A 20,697-nucleotide genomic window follows, 5' to 3' on the forward strand; every position below is an offset into this window, starting at 1 on the left:
CTCATTCTGTTAGTAATTTGTTGATAATGCATTTACACATCTAATTTATTCTAGGAACTATGATTAAAAAAAGAAGTAAAATTACATAATACGAATACATTCTTCTTGTATTCACTATACATCTGTGTTCACTATAACACAGAATTCAGCGTAAATCAGGACTGAATTGGGCTCTAATCACAGAGACGGTCACTTACAGTTCCAAAATATCTACACTACAACCCTATAATATGGTTGTTAACTTCACCAAATACATGATTTTTTGAAAGATCAACGTTTAATTATTTCACCTACCTATTTATAAGCATTAGAATCTTAAAAATGATTTTTTCTACTCAACGATGTATCTATGACAAAACAGCATCTATCTGATGCACGTACTTTAAGAAATAACAGAACTATGTTATTTGTATTTTCATATGTATGTATGAAATTGGTGAACTCCACTCTACTTTCAAGATCATAGTAAAATGTTAGTTTAGAGGAGGATCTAAGAATATAAGACTGTACATACACAAACTGATATGGACAGAGAAAAAATATAAAACAATTGCTCAAAATAAGGCAGTGTTCCTTCCATTTCTAAATGTTATCAAAAACACTCATAACATTCCAAAGTTCATCAGTTCTTACATTAATGTTGAACATATTTAATATACATTTTTGGTTCTATTATAGCAAATACACTTGTCTAAACAGAACATCTGTTTTGGTTACAATGCACTGTATCTTTGGCAAGAACTTATAATAAAACTAACAAAAACAACCAAGAATCTTTATTGGATCTGGCAACAAAAGCAGATTTGTAACCAAAAACCTTAAGACGTGAAATGACCATCACTGGGCTCTAGGCCAGTTCTAATCTAAGTCAATAAACAAAGATCTCCAAGAGTTAAGGGGGGGGGGAGAGGGAGGCTGGGTAATTCCTGCAGATACTTAAGTTGGACTTGAAGATGCAGAAACACATGGGTTACAAACTGCTAAAACATATTTTATTTTGACCAAAAACTGTCAAACTGAATCTGAATCCAAATAGTATTTTAAAACCACACACACACACACACACACACACACACACACACACACACACACACACACACACACACACACACACACACACCCCATAATTATTCACTCCTTACGTCTCCTTTCCAACATACCTCACTGAAATGGTGTACTTATACAGGTATATTTTAAAAAATATTCTGGTCCTTTCAACAAAATGAACGTAAATTATACTGGTTGTAAAACAATTTTATTTATTTATTTATTTATTTTATTTTTATTTTTTTTTTGCGGTACGCGGGCCTCTCACTGTTGTGGCCTCTCCCGTTGCGGAGCACAGGCTCCAGATGCGCAGGCCCATCGGCCATGGCTCACGGGCCCAGCCGCTCCGTGGCATGTGGGATCCTCCCAGACCGGGGCACGAACCCGTGTCCCCTGCATCGGCAGGCGGACTCTCAACCACTGCGCCACCAGGGAAGCCCAACAATTTTATTTTTAAATTTACTTAATGTCACAAACTTCCCAGAAAGTAAGCCTTATAAACAAGAGTCTAGTGTTTATAATAGTAAAAGAAATGGAGGAAGGAGTATCAGTAGGTGAAAGGAAACAAAGTCCTAGAATATCAGCACATTTTCTCAAGTCACCCCTGTAGAAAGAAGTGAGACAAATACTATAACACCTTAACTTGTCATTAAGCATAATAATCAAACTAATATCCAAAAAACAATTTAGGCTGTTCCAGTTCTAAAGCTAATTCACCTTGTCCTACACATCTCTTCCATCTAAATGTTCATCTGTATCCTGTATAGTATCCTTTTATAATAAACCACTTAAGTAAGTAAACAGTTTTCCTGGGTTCTTTGAGCCACTCTAGCAAATTAATCGAAATTAATCAATTGGGAACTCCAATCTACAGCCAGTTAGCTGGTCAGAAGTCCAGGTGACAACCTGGGCTTGGGACTGGCATCTGAAGTGTGGGGGGTGGAGGTGGAGTTAACAGTCCTGTGGGAATGAGCCCTTAACCTGTGGAATCTGATGTTATTTCTAGGTAGATAGTATAAGAACTGAATTGAATGGTAGGACACCCAGCTGGTGTCAGAGCACTGCTTGTTATACATGGGGGACTATATATAGGGGGACGCCACACACACACTTTGAAATTGGGTCAAGGAACCCAAAAGAATTGACAATAAGAAATACCCTCTACATGTCAACCCAGTACACAATACATGTATGTAACTAAAACAAATATTCATGAAATAATACTTAGCCTTACTATATGAAATGAACTCTATTTTCTATTCTCTTCTATTGAGTTTTTTTTTTAATGCTGTTGGGACCCACTACATTGCCTTCACCTTCCACCAATGGATTGCAACCTATAATTTGAAAAACATGGCCCTAGAGAGCTCATATGACATGGAAAAGATGAGGATAATAAGGACATGAATCTGGATGATGTAGATAAATGAGGATATAAATTCATCACACTTTACTTCAGCCTGGGTGGTTTCCTTAAAATATATCTCATATACCATACCACACAGATAGAATTCCTATCACTAAAAGATAAGAATATTTGTTATATCTATATCTACCAAAAAATGTCACTTCTTGTCCCTCTCTATCCCCTTACCTTGCTTTTAATTCTCTATATAGAATTTATCACTAACTGACATAGTATACACACACACACACACACACACAATCTTTTCATCTGTTTTCCTCACTAGAATAAAGGCTTCAAGAAGGCAGCCACCTTGTCTGTCTTGTTCACTGCTCTTACTCTCAGCACATAGTATTGTGCCTGCCATACACTTTGGTACTAACAGTACTTTGCTGATTGTATTGATTGTAATGATTGATTGTATTGATTGATTGCTGATTGTGCTGATTGCACATGGGATGTTTTGTTGTGGCTAAAGTCCCAAAAGCCTGTTTTGCTAATGTTAGCAATCCTCCAACTTCATCCTATAAAATGGGTACGTGTTTGAGGAGAGGGACAGGAGGGAGTTAGAGCTGAAAGAGACAATTTCTTTAAGAAGATAGTTGGAATGCTGTGGCATTTCTCTGGCTGCTCCAATACCTCATGTCAAAGTGTCCCACTCACCCCATGCCAAGTGATGGGGGCTTCACTGGGACCAATATGTGAACATAAGAAAGAGAATAAAGGTAAGAACAAGCATAGGAGAGAAAGAGAATGAAAAGGGGGAGAGCTGCACTAAGGATAAGTCGCTGTTCCCCCTTTGAGAGCAGGCAAGGATGTATGAACCAATCGGGCCTGCAGGAGGAAGTGGGAGGTGGCTTGAAAGAGATTCTGTCCAAGAGCACTGAGTAGCAAAGGGATCCAGAGAAGAGCAGGCTGTCTGAAGCCTGGATCTGAAGAAGGAGAGTCAGAACCAGTCAGCCAGAGAAGATATCTGCCAAGTCACACGGATGGCAGTTCAAGGACGCTGTTAGTGAAAATCTCAGAAAACAAAAACAAAAGTTTTTCAAAAACAGCCCATGGAAGAATGAATCAGCAATGGTAAATGGGCCACCGAGAGGACTCTATCCTTAGACTGCCAACTGTCCCCACTTTGTAAGACTATGCTCCTTTTCCCTATTCTCAACTCTGAGGACTAAACTTGGAGAAAATTCAGCTAGTGAATTGGGGGGAAGAGAAAAATAACAAGAAGGGAAGAAAGAGGAAGCTAAACAAGCCCCCTGCAAAGCCCTACAGTAAAGTAGTATTTCCCAGAAGGACATGGAATTTAATTTATCTCAAGTTGGAGCTTTGATTATTACACTAGAGAAGATATTTTGATTGCTAAAATGAGACTGTTCTAATGACTAAAAGGAACTGAAGAAGCTGAGATCTCTCCATTATTTCAGCCAAGGATGAAAAGAACTACTCCAAACATGATTACGGAGTAGGATAGAAATTAAGTTTCCTTCTTGTACCTTACTGAGTCTACCTCAGTCAATTAATCATTTACATGTGATAAATATTTGTCAAATAAATGAATACATAAGTAAAATAACTAGAATAAAATATAATAAAATATTAATAGCATTCTCAGAGTGGTGAATTACAAATTATTTTTATTTTCCTTTTTGTATTTTCCTAGATTTTTCAAAACTCTTTTGAGCATGCTTAAAAGAAAAAAAAGACTATTAAATTGACAGAGAAAAATGTCACACACATGTTTCACAGGCATTCATACCCAGAGGAAACAAGTAAAAGAAACAAGTAATTCTTAATTCAAAAGTATAAACTGAGGGAATCCTTGGCAGTACAGTGGTTAGGGCTCAGGGCTTTCACTGCCACAAGCCAAGCAGTGCGGCCAAAAGAAAAAAAGTGTAAATCAAGATTATTTAAAATGATCATCTTCTAATTTTCACTTATGGTTTATGTCTCTGCTGTCTGAAAACGCCAAATTTTAAATTTAAAGTAGACTAAAAGTAGAAAATCAAGCATTGACCTTGTTGCCAGTAATAGGGAAGACTGGCTACCTGGATCAACAGTTTACTGAAAACAACTAAACACACTAGATATAATACATCTTCTTAAATGCATCAGTGAGTTGGCAAGAAAAAAAAAATACTCAAGCTAAAAAAAAAAAAAAAGAACATGGGAACCTTGATTTCTGAAGCCGACTTTCACCTGAGGGCATTGCTGAGCCAGATGAATTTTATGACCTCAGAGAGCTTCACAGAACTAGAGGATTAAAAGACAAAATCCAGGGTCCACCTAAGATCATGGTAACAAATGATTCCCCCAACTTCCCTCCCACATATAAAGCCAATATACCAAAGGGTTAAACCTGCAGTATAAGGGTCAAAGTATACCCTGTACCCTAACTCCAGGATATTGCAATAAAAATGGACTATCTCAAACCTTGTCGCAGGAGGAATCTCTGATGAGAATATGGAACCATAAGCCATCTCTCTCGTTTGCAGCCTAAATTCACACGACCTGGGTGGCCAAGAAAAAATTCAAGCTGAGAATTTAAGTGGTCACAAACTGGTAGTGTCGACAGGAGCCTGGCAGAAGGAAATGCAAATCCTCTTTCAAGTGATTCACAATCAATCCAGGCCTCCATGAATTCCCACAGACAAAGTTCCATGAAAATATGGAGTTTTCAGTAAAAATTAACTGAACAGAAAAGGAAACAAAGCAGAACCAGCAGTAAAAACAGATGGCAGAAACAGAATTGCAGGGATTTTAGATATTAGAATTATCACAGTCTGCAAAATAATAATACTTAGTATGACTAAGGAAATAAAAGATAGGTTTAAAAATGTATTCAGGAGGGCTTCCCTGGTGGCGCAGTGGTTGAGAGTCCGCCTGCCGATGTAGGGGACACGGGTTCGTGCCCCGGTCTGGGAGGATCCCACGTGCTGTGGAGCGGCTGGGCCCGTGAGCCATGGCCGCTGAGCCTGCGCATCTGGAGCCTGTGCTCCGCAGCGGGAGAGGCCACAACAGTGAGAGGCCCGTGTACCGAAAAGAAAAAAAAAAAAAAAAAAAAAAAAAAATTCAGGAACAAGTAAAAAACTGTAAGAATGATCAAGCAGATTTGAAAAATATAAAGTTTCTAGATATAAAAAATATAACTGGAATTAAAAATTAAATGGATGGATGTCAGTTTTCTACAAATTAAATTATAGAGTCAACTTAATTCTAATCAAAATCCCAGCAGGCCCATTAGAAGAAACTGAAAAGCTGATTCTACAATTTATGTAGAAGTGCTATGGACCTAGAATAGCCAAAACAATTTTGAAAAAGAAGAACAAAATTGAGGGACTACACTATCTAATTTCATCACTTGTTAAGCTACACAAATCAGCACTGAATAGTATTAAAGATACAAAGATTAGTGTAAAGACATACATCTCAATTAAACAGAATAGACTCCAGAAATAGATCCATACATATATGAGCAGTTGATTTTCAACAAAAATGCCAAACCAATTCAGTGGGGAAAGGAAAAATCTTTCAGCAAATGGTACTGGAATAATCCATAGCCATATAGAAAAAAAGAACTGCTTATCATATATAAAAATTAACTTTAAATGGATCACAGACCTAGATAAATTTAAAGCTATAAAACTTCTAAAACAAAACACAGAGGAAAATCACAGTGACCTTAGTTTTTCCAAACATTACTTAAACAGGACAAAAAGCAAGAATATATAAAACAAATTGATAAACTGGACTTCATCAAAATTTAAATTGTTTGCTTTTCCAAAGACCATGTTAAAAAATGAAAAGGTAAGCTTCAGACTGGGAAAAAATGTTTACAAAACATGTATTTAACAAAGGAGTTCTATTCAGAATAAATATAAAATACTCTTACTCAATAACAGGAAGAAAAAGAATCCACTTTTTTTTTTTTTTTTTTTGCGGTATGTGGGCCTCTCACTGTTGTGGCCTCTCCCGTTGCGGAGCACAGGCTCCGGATGCGCATGCCCAGCGGCCATGGCTCACGGGCCCAGCCGCTCCGCGGCATATGGGATCCTCCCAGACCGGGGCACGAACCCGTATCCCCTGCATCGGCAGGCGGACTCCTAACCACTGTGCCACCAGGGAGGCCCTCCACTTTTTTTTAATGGGAAGAAGATTCAGATAGATACTACAAAGAAAATACATGGATGACAAATAAGCAAATAAAAATGCTCAACATCATTTATTGCTAAGGATGTCGCTTAAAACTACAGTGAAATATCACTGCACATCCACTAAGATAGCTAAATTTAAAAGACCGGCCATACCAAGCAGATGGATGAGAATATGGGGAAGCCAGAACTCTGATACACTGCTGGTGGGAATGCAAAATGGTAAAATCACCTTGGAAAACAGTTTGGCGGTTTCTTAAGTTAAACATACACCTACCATACAACATAGCCATTACACTCATACTTATGTACCAAACATAAATGAAAGCATATGTCCATGCAAAGACTTGAACAAGAATGTTCATACAGTTTTATTTGTAATAGACAAAAACTGTCAACGATCCAAATATCCATCAACAGGTAAATGAACAAACTAATTATGATTTAACCATACAACAGAATACTCAGTAACAAAAAGAACAAACTATGGCATATATAACATCATGGATGAACCTCAAAATAATTACACTGTGTGAATATATACTGTATGATTCCAATTATATACAAGTCTAGATGATGCAAGCTAATCTATAGCTACACAAAGCAAATCAGAGGTTGCCTGGGAAACAGAGGGGTCAGGGAAGGCAGGATGGATTATAAAGGAACATAAGGAAATTTGGGGGCTAATGGGTATGTTCATTATCTTAATTGTGGTGATAGTTTCATGGAAGAACACGTATGTCAAAACTTAGGAAACTGAAAACTTTAAATATGTGCAGTTTATTATATGCCAATTATCTCTCAAGCTGAAAAACTAACAAATAGGACTTCTAGAAGTGAAAAATATAATTTCTAGAAATAAAAAATTCAATGGATGGGTCTGAAAGCTAAAGAAAAAGCTAGTGAATTGGAGAAAAGACCTGAAGAAATCAACCACAAAGCAGCCCAGAGAAACAAGAAATGGAAAATGAAAAGAGAGAGGCTAAAAGGCATGGAGGATAGAGTGAGAAGCCTGAATAGACATTGTTAGAATTTCGAGGGAGAACAGAGAGAAAAAATGGGACAGAGGTAATATTTGAAAAATCATGGCTGAGATTTTGAAGAATGAAAAGATATCACTCCACCGATTCAAGAATCCCAATAAATTTTAAGTAGAATAAATAAAGAAAGCAGTATAAATGCTACCTAATAGCAAAAAGGAACAATAAACAATTTGATATATTATTTCTTATCAATATAGCTATACTCTTCTGAGTTGTCAATGATAAATTTGGAAACAGAAATGCCCTTTCTCCTCAGCTCATTACAAATACCATACTAAACATGCCTATAAATAAATACTGAAATTATGGTCAATAAGTCTGTACTCATAGGTTTAAAACTAAAGATACACCAGAGATTGGAAATAATCCAGCTGTCAAACAACAGGAGATGTCAAAAATATGGTATAACCAAACAAGAGAAGTAAGGTAGGGAAAAGGGAGGGAAGAAGGAAAAAAATGAGGGAAGGAGAAAGGAAACAGGAAAGGAGAGGAGGGGAGGAAAAGGAAGGGAAGAAATCAGGTGTCTCTGCTGTTTACAAAACACCAGAGTTGGCGAAAAGAGAGGCCTTAAGAAAGAATGGGAGAAATCGGCACGCATTCCTTGTTCAAAACTACCCTCAGGTTATCTAACAACCTCCTACTCTCTGTTTCTGTTATCTAAGCTGATTGAAGTTCTCTCATTAATTTTTGGTTTCTTGGAGAATAAAGTTTCAAAGCAGCCATACAAGTAACTGAGGATAATGAGGTTTTGTGGCTTCAAAACAAAAAGTCAGAAGACATAAGGAAAAGTTTCAAGCATAATACAAAACTCAAAAGCCATAAAGAAAAAGAGAGAAATCTGAGAAAATAATATTTTAAATTCGATATGAAATACAGCTCAAATTGTAAACACAAAAACAGGGGAAATGATTAGCAAAATTTGCAAAAATTATGACAGATTAATCATTACTATAGACATTTACAAATCTGAACAAGATAAGCAATTATAAACAAGATGAAAACCTCTAAAAGAAAAAAAAATGGGCAAAGGACTTCCCTGGTGGTTCAGCGGTAAAGAATCTGCTGCAGGGGATGCAGGTTTGATCCCTGGTCAGGGAACTAAGATCCCACATGCCGTGGGGCAACTAAGCCCGCATACCACAACTGCTGAGCCCACGCACCTCAACCAGAGAGCCAGTGTGCTGCAAACTACAAAGCCCACGCACTCTGCAGCCTGCGTGCCACAACTAGAGAGAAGCCCAGTGCCTCAACGAAAGATCCCACGTGCCGCAACTTAGACCCAGTGCAGCCAAATAAATGAATGAATGAATGAATGAATAAATAAATAAATAAAATGGGCAAAAGGCCACAAATAAGCCATCCATACATACACAAAAAATCCAGAAATGGCCAATAAATATATAAAAAGATATCTGACCTCATTAATAACAATAATAATGTGCTGTTCTAATAAGCACTTTATACTATATATAAACTCATTTAACCTTCAATGATAACTCTATAGGATGCGTACTATTATTATTCCACTTTATGCATGATGAAACTGAAATACAGACAGGTTTATTGGTATGAGAAGATGATAATATATTAAGTAGGGAAAAGGTTATAAACCATGTACAATGTGAGTTCCTTTTCATAATACACACACACACACACACACGCAGACAAGAAAAATCTAGAAATATGCTCTAAAATATAAATAACAGTTTAGATAATAGAAAATCCTGTCACTTATCTATATTTTCCAATCAATCTATGATAATAAATATTAACTTTAAAGAACTGTATGTTTTTTAAATTTTAATCAAAAGATTCTCATTAGCTTCACTATTACGCAGTTTTCACAAATGAGTTAACCCTTTGAAGATCAATCTATTCCCTACAATTAAGTTATACTCTGAAAGGTACGTCAAGTTATCTCAAGCGACAGAGCTATGATTCCTTAAATTGTATCTTCCGGGCTTCCCTGGTGGCGCAGTGTTTAAGAACCCGCCTGCCAATGCAGGAGACATGGGTTCGAGCCCTGGTCCAGGAAGATCCCACATGCTGCAGAGCAACTAAGCCCGTGCACCACAACTACTGAGCCTGCACTCTACAGTCCGCGAGTCACAACTACTGAGCCCACGTGCCACAGCTACTGAAGCCCGTGCTCCACAACAAGAGAAGCCACCACAATGAGAAGCCCACACACCACAACAAAGAGTAGCCCCTGCTCGCCACAACTAGAGAAAGCCCACGCACAGCAACAAAGACCCAATGCAAGCAAAAATAATAATAAATTAATTTTAAAAAATTATATCTTCCTTCTGTTAAATGGTTGGTATGCCTCTGAAATAAAAGAATAAGAAAGAGGTCCAATGTGTATTCCACAGATGTCCAAAACCAACACTTTTTTCCTAATAGGGTCTGGCTACCTGCTTAACCTTCACTGACCAGGCCCCCTGGTATACATCTAACCTCAAAAATTACAACTCCAATCCTCCACTACAGCTCCCCTTCCCTTTCCTCATTCTGTCGTCACATACCATACCTTCTTGGTTCATTCCATTTTCTAATTCTTTTCTCTATACTAATGAATAACGTCATTCGGAAGCAAAATTAATTTCTCTTATTTTCTATATTTGCCTGCTCAAAGTCATTCGTATATTACAGCTTTTAGAGTAGAAACATTAAGCACAGGGTCTGAATTAACAGCACAAAATTTTATTTTCCATTTTCTGCTCCCAGGTTTTGAGGGGTTTCATATATCTGTGATTCTCCAGAATGTACATAGTGCTGTAATTTCTAGCAATGTTTCCACTATCAGCATGAATCTTGCCAATCATGGTTTGAAATATAAGACAGCAAGTATTAGAGATTACTTATAATTCTTTCATAGTTCATTAATAAATGTATAACTCTAACCATACAATACTTTTATTTCAGAAATCATCATTTATCTTTGGCAAAATATGTCTATAATCCATCAAATGCAAATTTCTGTATCAATGAAAAAATACAGAAAACAGTACATCATAGGTTTACCAAAGCATTAAGCAAAGGGGAAATTTTCCGTAATTGTTGCAGACATTAATTCCTGTCTATAGCCTTGAAAAGACTTATCTGATTAAAAATAGTTTTATTGTTAATATTTGACAATTCAAATTAGTAATATTTATTGAGATGCATCTATAAGTACAGAAATATGCAATGTGAAGGAGGCAGAGATAAGTAAAACATAGTACCCTGATTTAAGAAGGTATCAATGTAGGAGAAACCAGGTACAGTGCATATAAACACAAATGTCTCATAAGGAGCTAGCATATATTTCTACATTTCAATAAATTTTACCATTGCTACTACACAAAAGAAAACACTATTTTTTACCAAGGAAAAATGGATTTAAAAAAAAAAAGAAGAAAATAGTCAAGTGTGACATTTTAAAATGAATGGGAACAAATATTCAGATACTCAAAAAATAAAGTGACCGCCTACTATGGGCCAGAGAATTGAAAAGAACAGATCATTCTAGCACATACTTAAAACAAATGACACATATAATACTGTAGAATTTCTTTTCACAAACACTTGCAACTTTAAACCTGTGACAAACTAAGACCTAGCATAGTTATATTCTACAACTTAATCCATTTTTTTTTTCTCCTTTGGTAACTGAGATTTGAAGCTCTGGATGACTTCCTCCATAGGAAATATAAGTATCAGAGTTTACAAGGTATTTTAAGAGAAATGACTGAGAGAGAAGTTGGATGGATGGGTCAAGATGCATGGGGTTTACAAGTTAGAAGATAAATCATGGTGTATGTTAACCTATGGCAAGTAGGTCAGGGCAAAAGGTGTTAGAAGGAATAGATAAGAAAGAATGTGCTGGTGGATGTGTCAGGGAAAGGTTTTCCAGGATGAGGAGAATTATAGGAATGCCTATCAGATTATCTGTTCAAGAGTGTTGAAAATGACTGCTAGGGAAAGCATGGAAATTTCAACTTAAGTGTAGTTTGCGATGTAATTTCAAGCCGTTAGATGAGAAAATATGGTTTCTTCATAAAGGCATGCTGAACTGGCAAAATGATAACAAAATGAAGTTGAACAGCTGATTTCCTAAAGCACACACTGTAACTTCTGATTAAGTATTTGCATCATTGAGGATTTCAAAAGCACGTAATAAAATACTAGCAAATATATTCCAAAAGTACATTGAAAGAATAATACACTATGCAAAGAAAAGTTCAACTCAGAACTGCAGAGATGGTTCAACTGTAAGGTATCTACTACTTTTACGATTCAGCATATTGATCAAAAGAGGATAAAAAAACCTCTTTAGAGAAAAATTATTATGGCAAAATTCTGAAAAAGCATTAACGTTATCTTTTATTCTTGATTTTTAAAGTATAATAAAACAGGAATCAGTATTTTTAAAACACTCATAAAGACTATTTCCTTTAAAAGATTTTTTTTTTTAATATACAAAAGGCAGTATCATACTTAAGGGAAACACTAGAAGCATTCTAATAAAAGTAAAGGAGGAAAAAAAAATCCACTATCACTACTACTATTTAATAGCTTTTCAAAGATATTGCATGATACCTTTAAAGAGAAGAAAATAAAAAGGTATAAAACTAGAAAAACAACTGATAAATTCATCATCTTTTGCAGATGATATGACCATATCGTATCTCTTGAAATCCAAGAAAATGAGCTGAAAAACTAATTACAAACAATGAAAGAATTCTGTACTATGGTTGAGGAACCAAACTAACATTTAAAAAGTGCTCCTTCATAGAGATATAAAGTAACGTAGTGAAGTAATTCTTAATACAAACACAAAAAGAGAGAAATACAAAAGAAAGTTTTAATATTGAATATGAAAAATAATTATAAAGAAAACTTCAGAATGTTCCTGAAAGCAAAAGCATTCCCCATTTAAATGATGGAAAGAGAAACTCAGAGAGGCAGAGTAAGTCTTCCAAACTTGCATAACTAGTAAATGGTGACAACAAAAGATGAACCCAGATTTGTCTGGCTCCAAAGCTCATCCTCTTTCTACTACCATATACTGCTGCAAGTTCAATAAAGAGAGCCTCTGTAAGCAAATTCAGATGAAATCCAACAAGTCTTCACTACTTAATGTTTTTAATAATTTGAAAGTTCTATTTATAATTCACTATAAATGTATCCAAGATATTTATATTCAATTAATGTGAACAAGTTAAAAAGAAATCAAAGAAGTTGCCTGAAATAAACTGTATTAGCTATGTCAGGTCCTTGTGGTAGGTTCTCAAAAGGACTGGGTACATGTGTGCAATTCCCAGAATAGAGAAGATCCACAGTATTTCCTAGACCAAACTGAATAAGAAGGAGAGGGAAAAAAGCTGAGCCAAACTATTCAACCTGATCCTTTCCTGAACCATGATCCCATGGCACCTACAGTTTGTCCCTGACCTTCTAATCCCCTTTGGTTACTCTGCATTTGTTTTTCTAACATCTTGATTATACTCTTGGCACACGGAATATTACACTAAATACAAGACCCCTCTCTTTTGGCCTATCTGAATGGATCCTAGAATTCTTCTTCCTGTGTTGGCTTTTGGTTTTGTTTTGTTGATCCTGATCCCATACTTATCAGTTGACTATACTTAGTTATTACATTTCTCAAAAAGCAGTGGGAGATGGCTCTTACATGCTCTCCCCTAGATATTATCTATTGTAACTATCTTCTCTCCTAGAATTAAACCCTTTAGGATTTAGCATTCTACCATACATTGGAAAAGGTAAAGGTGGCTAACTGAGGTTCAAAGGGAAAGTAAGGAAACAATGGTGGATGACAGCAAAACTACTACAGATCTAGGAGCAGGACTAAAGAAATGGGTCATGCTAATACAAAGCTATTTAGAAGTCAACTGTATGCCTATACAAAATGAGAGCATGTGCTGAAGAGACTAACAAGAAAGGAACATCAGAAATGCTTAAAGGGGCTTCCCTGGTGGCGCAGTGGTTGAGAGTCTGCCTGCCGATGCAGGGGACACGGGTTTGTGCCCTGGTCTGGGAAGATCCCACATGCCGCGGAGCAACTGGGCCCGTGAGCCAAAATTACTGAGCCTGCGCGTCTGGAGCCTGTGCTCCGCAACAAGAGAGGTCGCGATAGTGAGAGGCCCGCGCACCGTGATGAAGAGCGGCCCCCGCTCGCCACAACTAGAGAAAGCCCTCGCACAGAAACGAAGACCCAACACAGCCAAAAATAAATAAATAAATAAAAGCAAAACTGTCAACAAGTAAAAATAAACAACAACAACAACAAAATTTACATTAAAAAAAAGAAATGCTTAAAAAAAAAAAGAAAAGAAACACTTTTAATTTGTAATACTTACCTTGGCTCTCAGTTCTGAAGGCCAATGATTCATAGTCATCAAAACTTTGGGAGAAGAAGGCTAAGTTATCCACGGTCTATAGCTGCTAGACCTATACACCATTCTACTTATTAGTCACTAGTTAGCTAGAGCCATCACACAAAGTACTGCTTGGAAAATCCCATGAATTCAAGTAAGCCCTAACTTGCTGCATCTGTGAGCGGTTTCGGGATACTGAAATGCCAATTTCTCCAAGAGGCAGACACTTTACATTGCCTTACACAGCTCTTATGAATAGGAAGAGGTGATATGAGGGCAAACAAGAAGTACATCTTAAAAAGACAAGGGAGAATTTATCACAGAAGGAACTTCAGAAGTTCCTTTGCCTCTCAAAGAAAACAAACATTCCTAACATCCTTACCAGTAAACGACGTCCAGTGGTGCAAAGTAGTTTTTCATTATCAGGTCAGCAAAGTAAGCTTCTGTTTCCCGGCAGGCAGTTCCATTTCCAATCACCACTGTACTGCAGCTGCAAGCAGAAACAGAATGAGAAACTGGATGAGATCAAGGCATGCTTCTAAATCAATCAGGAGAAAATGGACAGAATGCACGAACAGTATTATATGATGCTCTTATTCTCTCATATATCCATGCAATCTCTCCACTATCTCACAGGGGCCACGCAGACTTATGTAGAATCAAAGACATTGCTCCTGCATTTGGTATTACAGGAGGCAGTGGAGAAATGTCTTATGGTCACACAATCTCAAGAATAGTCAGCTTTCTTCCCATCTAGAAGGAATGAAATTTAGACATGAATAAGTAAACTCTGGAACATTCTAAGCCATAATAAAGAATTATGACTGAATTATGTGATATGTTTTCAAGTAATTTCTGAAGCTTCTCTAACTACTGCCACATCCATTCCTCAGATCCATGAAATAGAAAGAAAGAGAGAGAGGGAGGGAGGGAGGAAGAAAGAGAGAGAGAGAGAAGGCTCAAACTGAAGAATTAATAAAATCTCACTTTTGGTCATATTACCACCTTTGTTTAGTGAAGGCAGCAGAGGAAGGGAGTAGCATTCCTCCAGAGTCTCCAAATATAGAGTCCTCCAGCAATTTGCCCCAGCATTGTTTTACATGGTTCCTTTTCTAACACCAAGACACTTCCCTTAATCCCTCCCTCCAAATTAGGGACTTCAAAGATATCTCTGATTGGCTGAGCCACTGAAATACTCAAAAGGTTACTTATTTTCATACTTGAAATTCAGCAAAAGCCTCTTTATTTTCTCTGCCTCTCGGAAGCCTTGTCCACAATGCAAGTATACCACATCAGTATGAAGTATCTGACCTTAGGAAAAAATGAAAAGAAAAGGCCATTTTGTAAGAAATTACAAAACATAACACACCACTTGCTTTGATTAAGCAAGTTGAAACTGAAAAGGAAACTGGTTCATCTTTTAAAATGCAGTCTGAATCTTTCATATTCCTTAATCAGATTCCCCCTTAAGCATTCTGAAATTTTGTTACCTCCAAAGTTATTAGAACTCTATTTTGCTATACAAAAATCATTATCAACTAGATAATATGCCATGATACCTAAAAGAGAAATGATTTTTAATAACACTTAACATCAAAAATAGTAAAAGCGGGCTTCCCTGGTGGCGCAGTGGTTGAGAGTCCGCCTGCTGATGCAGGGGACGCGGGTTCGTGCCCCGGTCCGGGAAGATCCCACATTCCGCGGAGCAGCTGGGCCCGTGAGCCATGGCCGCTGAGCCTGAGCGTCCTGTGCCTGTGCTCCGCAACAGGAGAGGCCACAACAGTGAGAGGCCCGCGTACGGCAAAAAAAAAAAAAAAAAAAAAAAAAAAAGAACCTGTTCAAAAATAGTAAAAGCTGGGACTTCCCTGGTGGCACAGTGGTTAAGAATCCACCTACCAATGCAGGGGACATGGGTTCGAGCCCTGGTCCAGGAAGATCCCACATACCACAGAGCAACTAAGCCTATGTGCCACAACTACCGAGCTCTAGAGCCCACAAGCCACAACTACTAAGCCCGTGTGCCACAACTACTGAAGCCCACACACCTAGAGCCTGTGCTCGGCAACAAGAGAAGCCACCACAATGAGAAGCCTGCGCACCGCAACAAAGAGTAGCCACCCGAAGAGCAGCCCCCACTTGCTGCGACTAGAAAAAGCCAGAAAACCTGCATGCAGCAACGAAAACCCAACGCAGCCAAAAAATAAATAAAATTAAAAAAAAAATAGTAAAAGCTAACATTTACTGAATATTTACTATATATCAGTGAGTGTTGTAATACTATTCTATTTCTTCCTTTGGGTTGTAGATATGTAAATTTCTTTACCTTATGTAATTTTTTCAGCTGCATACTTATGAACTGTGAGCTTTTCTGTACTACATTTCAGCCAGAAATATATTTTAAAATTTGAGGGTAACTCTTAAAGAACAGAAATAATGAGCTAAGTGACCAAATTAGGAAGTTAGGAAAAGGACGACAGAATAATCTCAAAGAAAGTGGAAGGAAGAAAATAATAAAGTTAAAAAAGCAGAAATTAATGAAATAGAAAAAAAAACCCATAAAACAGAGAGGACCAATGTAGCTTAAAATTTTAAATCACCTGTTAAGAAAAATACATATTTTTAGCTATACCAATCAAGTAAAAGAAAGGATGACACAAATAAATTATATTAGAAATGAAAAGGGAGTATAACTAGAGATTCAGCACAAATTTAAAAGATACAGAGAGATTATTATAAACAACTTGATGTTAATTTAGATTAAATGATGAAATGGATAAATTCTTGGAAAACTCTTACCAAAACCGACTGAAAATACATATCCACGTATGTATGTATGTGTGCATAAAATTTAAAAGAGAACCATTCTATAAACAATACAAATACAGTAAAGGATAAAAGCCATATGATAGCTCAATAGATGCAGGAAAAAACACTGACAGAATATACTTCCCATTTATTTTAAAAATGCACAGCATGGGGCCTCCCTGGTGGCGCAAGTGGTTGAGAGTCCGCCTGCCGATGCAGGGGATACGGGTTCGTGCCCCGGTCTGGGAGGATCCCATATGCCGTGGAGCAGCTGGGCCCGTGAGCCATGGCCGCTGAGCCTGCGCGTCCGGAGCCTGCGCGTCCGGAGCCTGTGCTCCGCAGCGGGGGAGGCCACAACAGTGAGAGGCCCGCATACCGCAAAAAAAAAAAAAAAAAAAAAAAAAAAAATGCACAGCATGAAAAAAGAGCAACTTAGGACAGCAAAATCAAAAGCTCATGACTGTATTTATAAAAAAAAGTATCCCCATAAAATGCAAAAGGTGAGCAGGTGGGAACAATGCACCAATAACCACCAAGACCAATGTGCATCAGCATTTCTGTGGGAGGAGGCACAGAGAAACAATGGAGTATCTCATGGACCTGACTGGAGTAAGAGATTGGAGGAAGCCTCAAAATGTCAGAAGGTGCTTCCCTGGAAATCAAAACTGGCCCGTTTGAGAACAGAAAGTAAAACTGGAAAAGACCTTTGCATACTCTAATTTATAGGTCAGTACAAAGGTTGCACAGTAAGTTCAGAAAGGACTGGAAAACTCTGATCTCTGAACTCTTGAAATTAACAAGTAGAACATTCTTTTCAAGACAAAACCCCACAGTGAGAAAAAACTGTTGAGCATCATATCCACATTGAGCAAGGTAAGGACAGTCTAGAGTTTTAGGAAGAAAGTGATCTCAAATGGAAACACAGAAATGCAGAAAGAAATGAAGATAACAGAAAGGGCAAATAAATGAGTAAACAGGAAAAAAAATACTGACTGGACAAAACAATAAAAATGTCTCATGGTATTTAAAATATACACAGAATCAGGACTTCCCTGGTGGTCCAGTGGTTAAGAATCTGCCTTCCATTGCAGGGGACGCAGGTTCGATCCCTGGTTGGGGAACTAAGATCCCACATGCCACGGGGCAACTAAGCCTGCGAGCTGCAACTACTAAGCCCGTGCACTCTGGAGCCCGCGTGCCACAACTAGAGAGAAGCCCACGCGCAGCAACTAGAGAAGCCTGTGCGCCGCAACAAAAAGATCCTGCATGCTGCAACTAAGACCCAATGCAGCCAAATAAATAAATAAATATTTTTTTTAAATAAAATATATACAGAATCAAAATGTATCATATATATATATATATGCAGTCAGTATACACAGAAGTTGATGGGGGATAAACAGAGTTATTAAAGTCTGAGCCCAGTTAATCCTCAATATATCCATTGTGACCTAGGAAAGGGCATAAATGATAGTAAATGTTGACTGTCTGAGTCAACAAACAGGCCAAACAGGAAGCTTCATCCTGATTCCTATATCCCTTTTTGTGAGAAAACCATCTTCTATTCCTTGAAAATTAGCATTATTTCCAAATCCTCATGAAGTATATGAAGTGAAATTTATGACCAACCAAACAACTTCTATATAAAACGCTGAAAGGTATGCTTACTGGTAGGAGAAATTATAGCTAACTTGCAACCGTGTTTATAACCGGGATCCACTCCCATCAAGGTACGCCCTGGGACAGGGCTTGTTAAAAGGAGCTGACGAAGGTTCCGTCCAAACATCATTACTGATTCTTTCTCTGCATCTGATGTTAGTTTGGCCCTTTAGAAATAGAAATAGAGAAGAAAAAAGATAAAGTATTCAGTTTTCATTCATTCAAATTTTCTTCCAGAAAAAGAACACAATTATTCCTTATTGGAGCATTCATTATAACAAAATAACTTGAGAAAATAATCACATACAAAATTATATTAAGTCTCTTTTTGCTAAGCTCAGTAATACAGATACCACAAACAATTTTGTGGTATCAAACCTGCTGAGTTTGTCATACCTACACTCCTTCTCTATCTGCTCACCCTTATATAAGAAATCTACATGTATAAGTATCTGTGTATATGCGAGAGACAGGGTGTATAAAGATTTGGACATTACATGGGATGCCAAAGTTTATCAGCTGATTAAAAATATAAACACATAATTAGTGGTCAATTACTGAATCGTAAGTAGCCTCCTCCAACAATGCTTAGTTTTACACCCTCACCTATATATATCTCAAGGCCATCTTCTCACTCTATTCCATTCCCCACATCTACCCCCTCGTCATTCTCACAGTGATGTGACATGACCACAGATATTAATACCAGTCCAGAACCCTGCCTCACATAAATAACTTCCCAATTTTATCCAGAGAAGCTATTAAAAGTCTAATTTTCAAACTTTTTCTAGGATAAAAAAATATGTCTCTATTGGACTTAAAGGCATTTGGAAACAAAGTTTTACACCATTTGCCTATTTAACAAGAGTTCTTACCATATTATTTCCTGAAACTCAAAAGAATTTATTAAAAGTATGTCTTCTCTATTAGACCAGGTTAAAAAAAAACTGCAGGCCAATGGCCACAAGAACAAAAGCAATTCAGGGCACATTTCTATCAGCGTTGAGGTAGAATTATCTGCATATCTAAAGGCACATACAGCTAACCAACATTTGTTTTCCTGGCTTAATTCAGCTTCTTACGGCTTTTCTCTCATCTTCTCTAATACTTCACTGTCATTCTACCTGCATTCAGCCAAGCAACATGAAGATATCATTACAGGTATTTCTAAATCTTCACGTTTAACTTTATTTGTTGAGTGAGCACTTGTACTCAGTCTTATATAAGGTACTGTGATTGATGTAAGAGATACAAAGCTGAAAAAATCCCTACCCTGAAGATCACTGTCTAGTGGAAGAAACAGAAAAATAAACAGACGAGTATAGGATAGGTAGGGATAGCTAAATTAGGAGAACTTTCTGAAAGAGATGTCTTCTCAGGTGAATCAAGAAGGATAAGTAATAGTTAAGCAAACAAAGGCAGGGATAGTAGCTGAAGAGCATTGAGAAAACATTCTGGGCAATAGAAGCAGCAGATGACAAAGCCCATGTCTCATTTATAGAAAAAGCAAGTAACTTCATATGATAAAAAGAAATACCAAGACAAAGGGCTACAGAGGAAGAAAAAAACAGACCACAAAGGGTTCTTCTAAAGAGCTTGGATTTTATCCTGGAGACAAAGAAGATCCACTGAAGGATTTTAAGTAGAAGAGTATGAAATAATCAGATGGGAATTTAAGGATGGCAATGTGGAATATGTATTAGAAAATATAAGACAGAGATCATCTATGATCCTAGTATAGTAATTCAGACAAGAAATGATGATAACCTGAACTAACCATGGATATACTTTCTCCTAGTAAAGATGGAGATAAAGAGAAGGCAAAATTCAAGATGTAATAAAAGATGGCATAATAGACAGCACTTGGTAATACTGATAATGTAGTTTTGATGAAAGAGGTATGTGTGAAAAATGACACAGGGATGAATGATCATGACAATCATGGAAACAAAAATGCAGAAGTAGACTCTGAATCTTATATAGTCAACTGAATAAAATGGCTGCAAAATAATATAGTCTATTTGATCTCTTTTAATACACACACATGAATGGAGAAAAGTCTAGTTAACAATGGTTATCTCTACGTGGTGAAATTATATGGGTTTTTTTTTCCTTTGTGTTTTACTGATTCTTTCAATTTTTCTGCATTTGGACAAATTTCTTTTTAATTAGAGAATTAAAGTAATTTAATTACTTTAATAAATCAA

General features: G+C 37.0%; 1 protein-coding gene across 4 annotated transcripts in view; it reads right to left on the reverse strand.

Moving 5' to 3' along the window:
* SRBD1 (S1 RNA binding domain 1) overlaps window positions 1-20,697 on the reverse strand; it is a 226,706-nt gene that overhangs the window by 152,839 nt on the left and 53,170 nt on the right. For all 4 annotated transcript variants that reach the window (XM_060117692.1, XM_060117691.1, XM_060117694.1 and 1 more), the window contains exons 12-14: window positions 18,500-18,657; window positions 15,247-15,337; window positions 14,409-14,516 (exon numbers count right to left, since the gene is read on the reverse strand). In XM_060117692.1, the coding sequence (XP_059973675.1) occupies window positions 14,409-14,516; window positions 15,247-15,337; window positions 18,500-18,657 (357 nt within the window). The remainder of the gene's footprint in view (window positions 1-14,408; window positions 14,517-15,246; window positions 15,338-18,499; window positions 18,658-20,697) is intronic.

This window comes from Mesoplodon densirostris, chromosome 14 (genome assembly GCF_025265405.1).
Source record: "Mesoplodon densirostris isolate mMesDen1 chromosome 14, mMesDen1 primary haplotype, whole genome shotgun sequence".
In the NCBI taxonomy this organism is placed as follows: domain Eukaryota; kingdom Metazoa; phylum Chordata; class Mammalia; order Artiodactyla; family Ziphiidae; genus Mesoplodon; species Mesoplodon densirostris.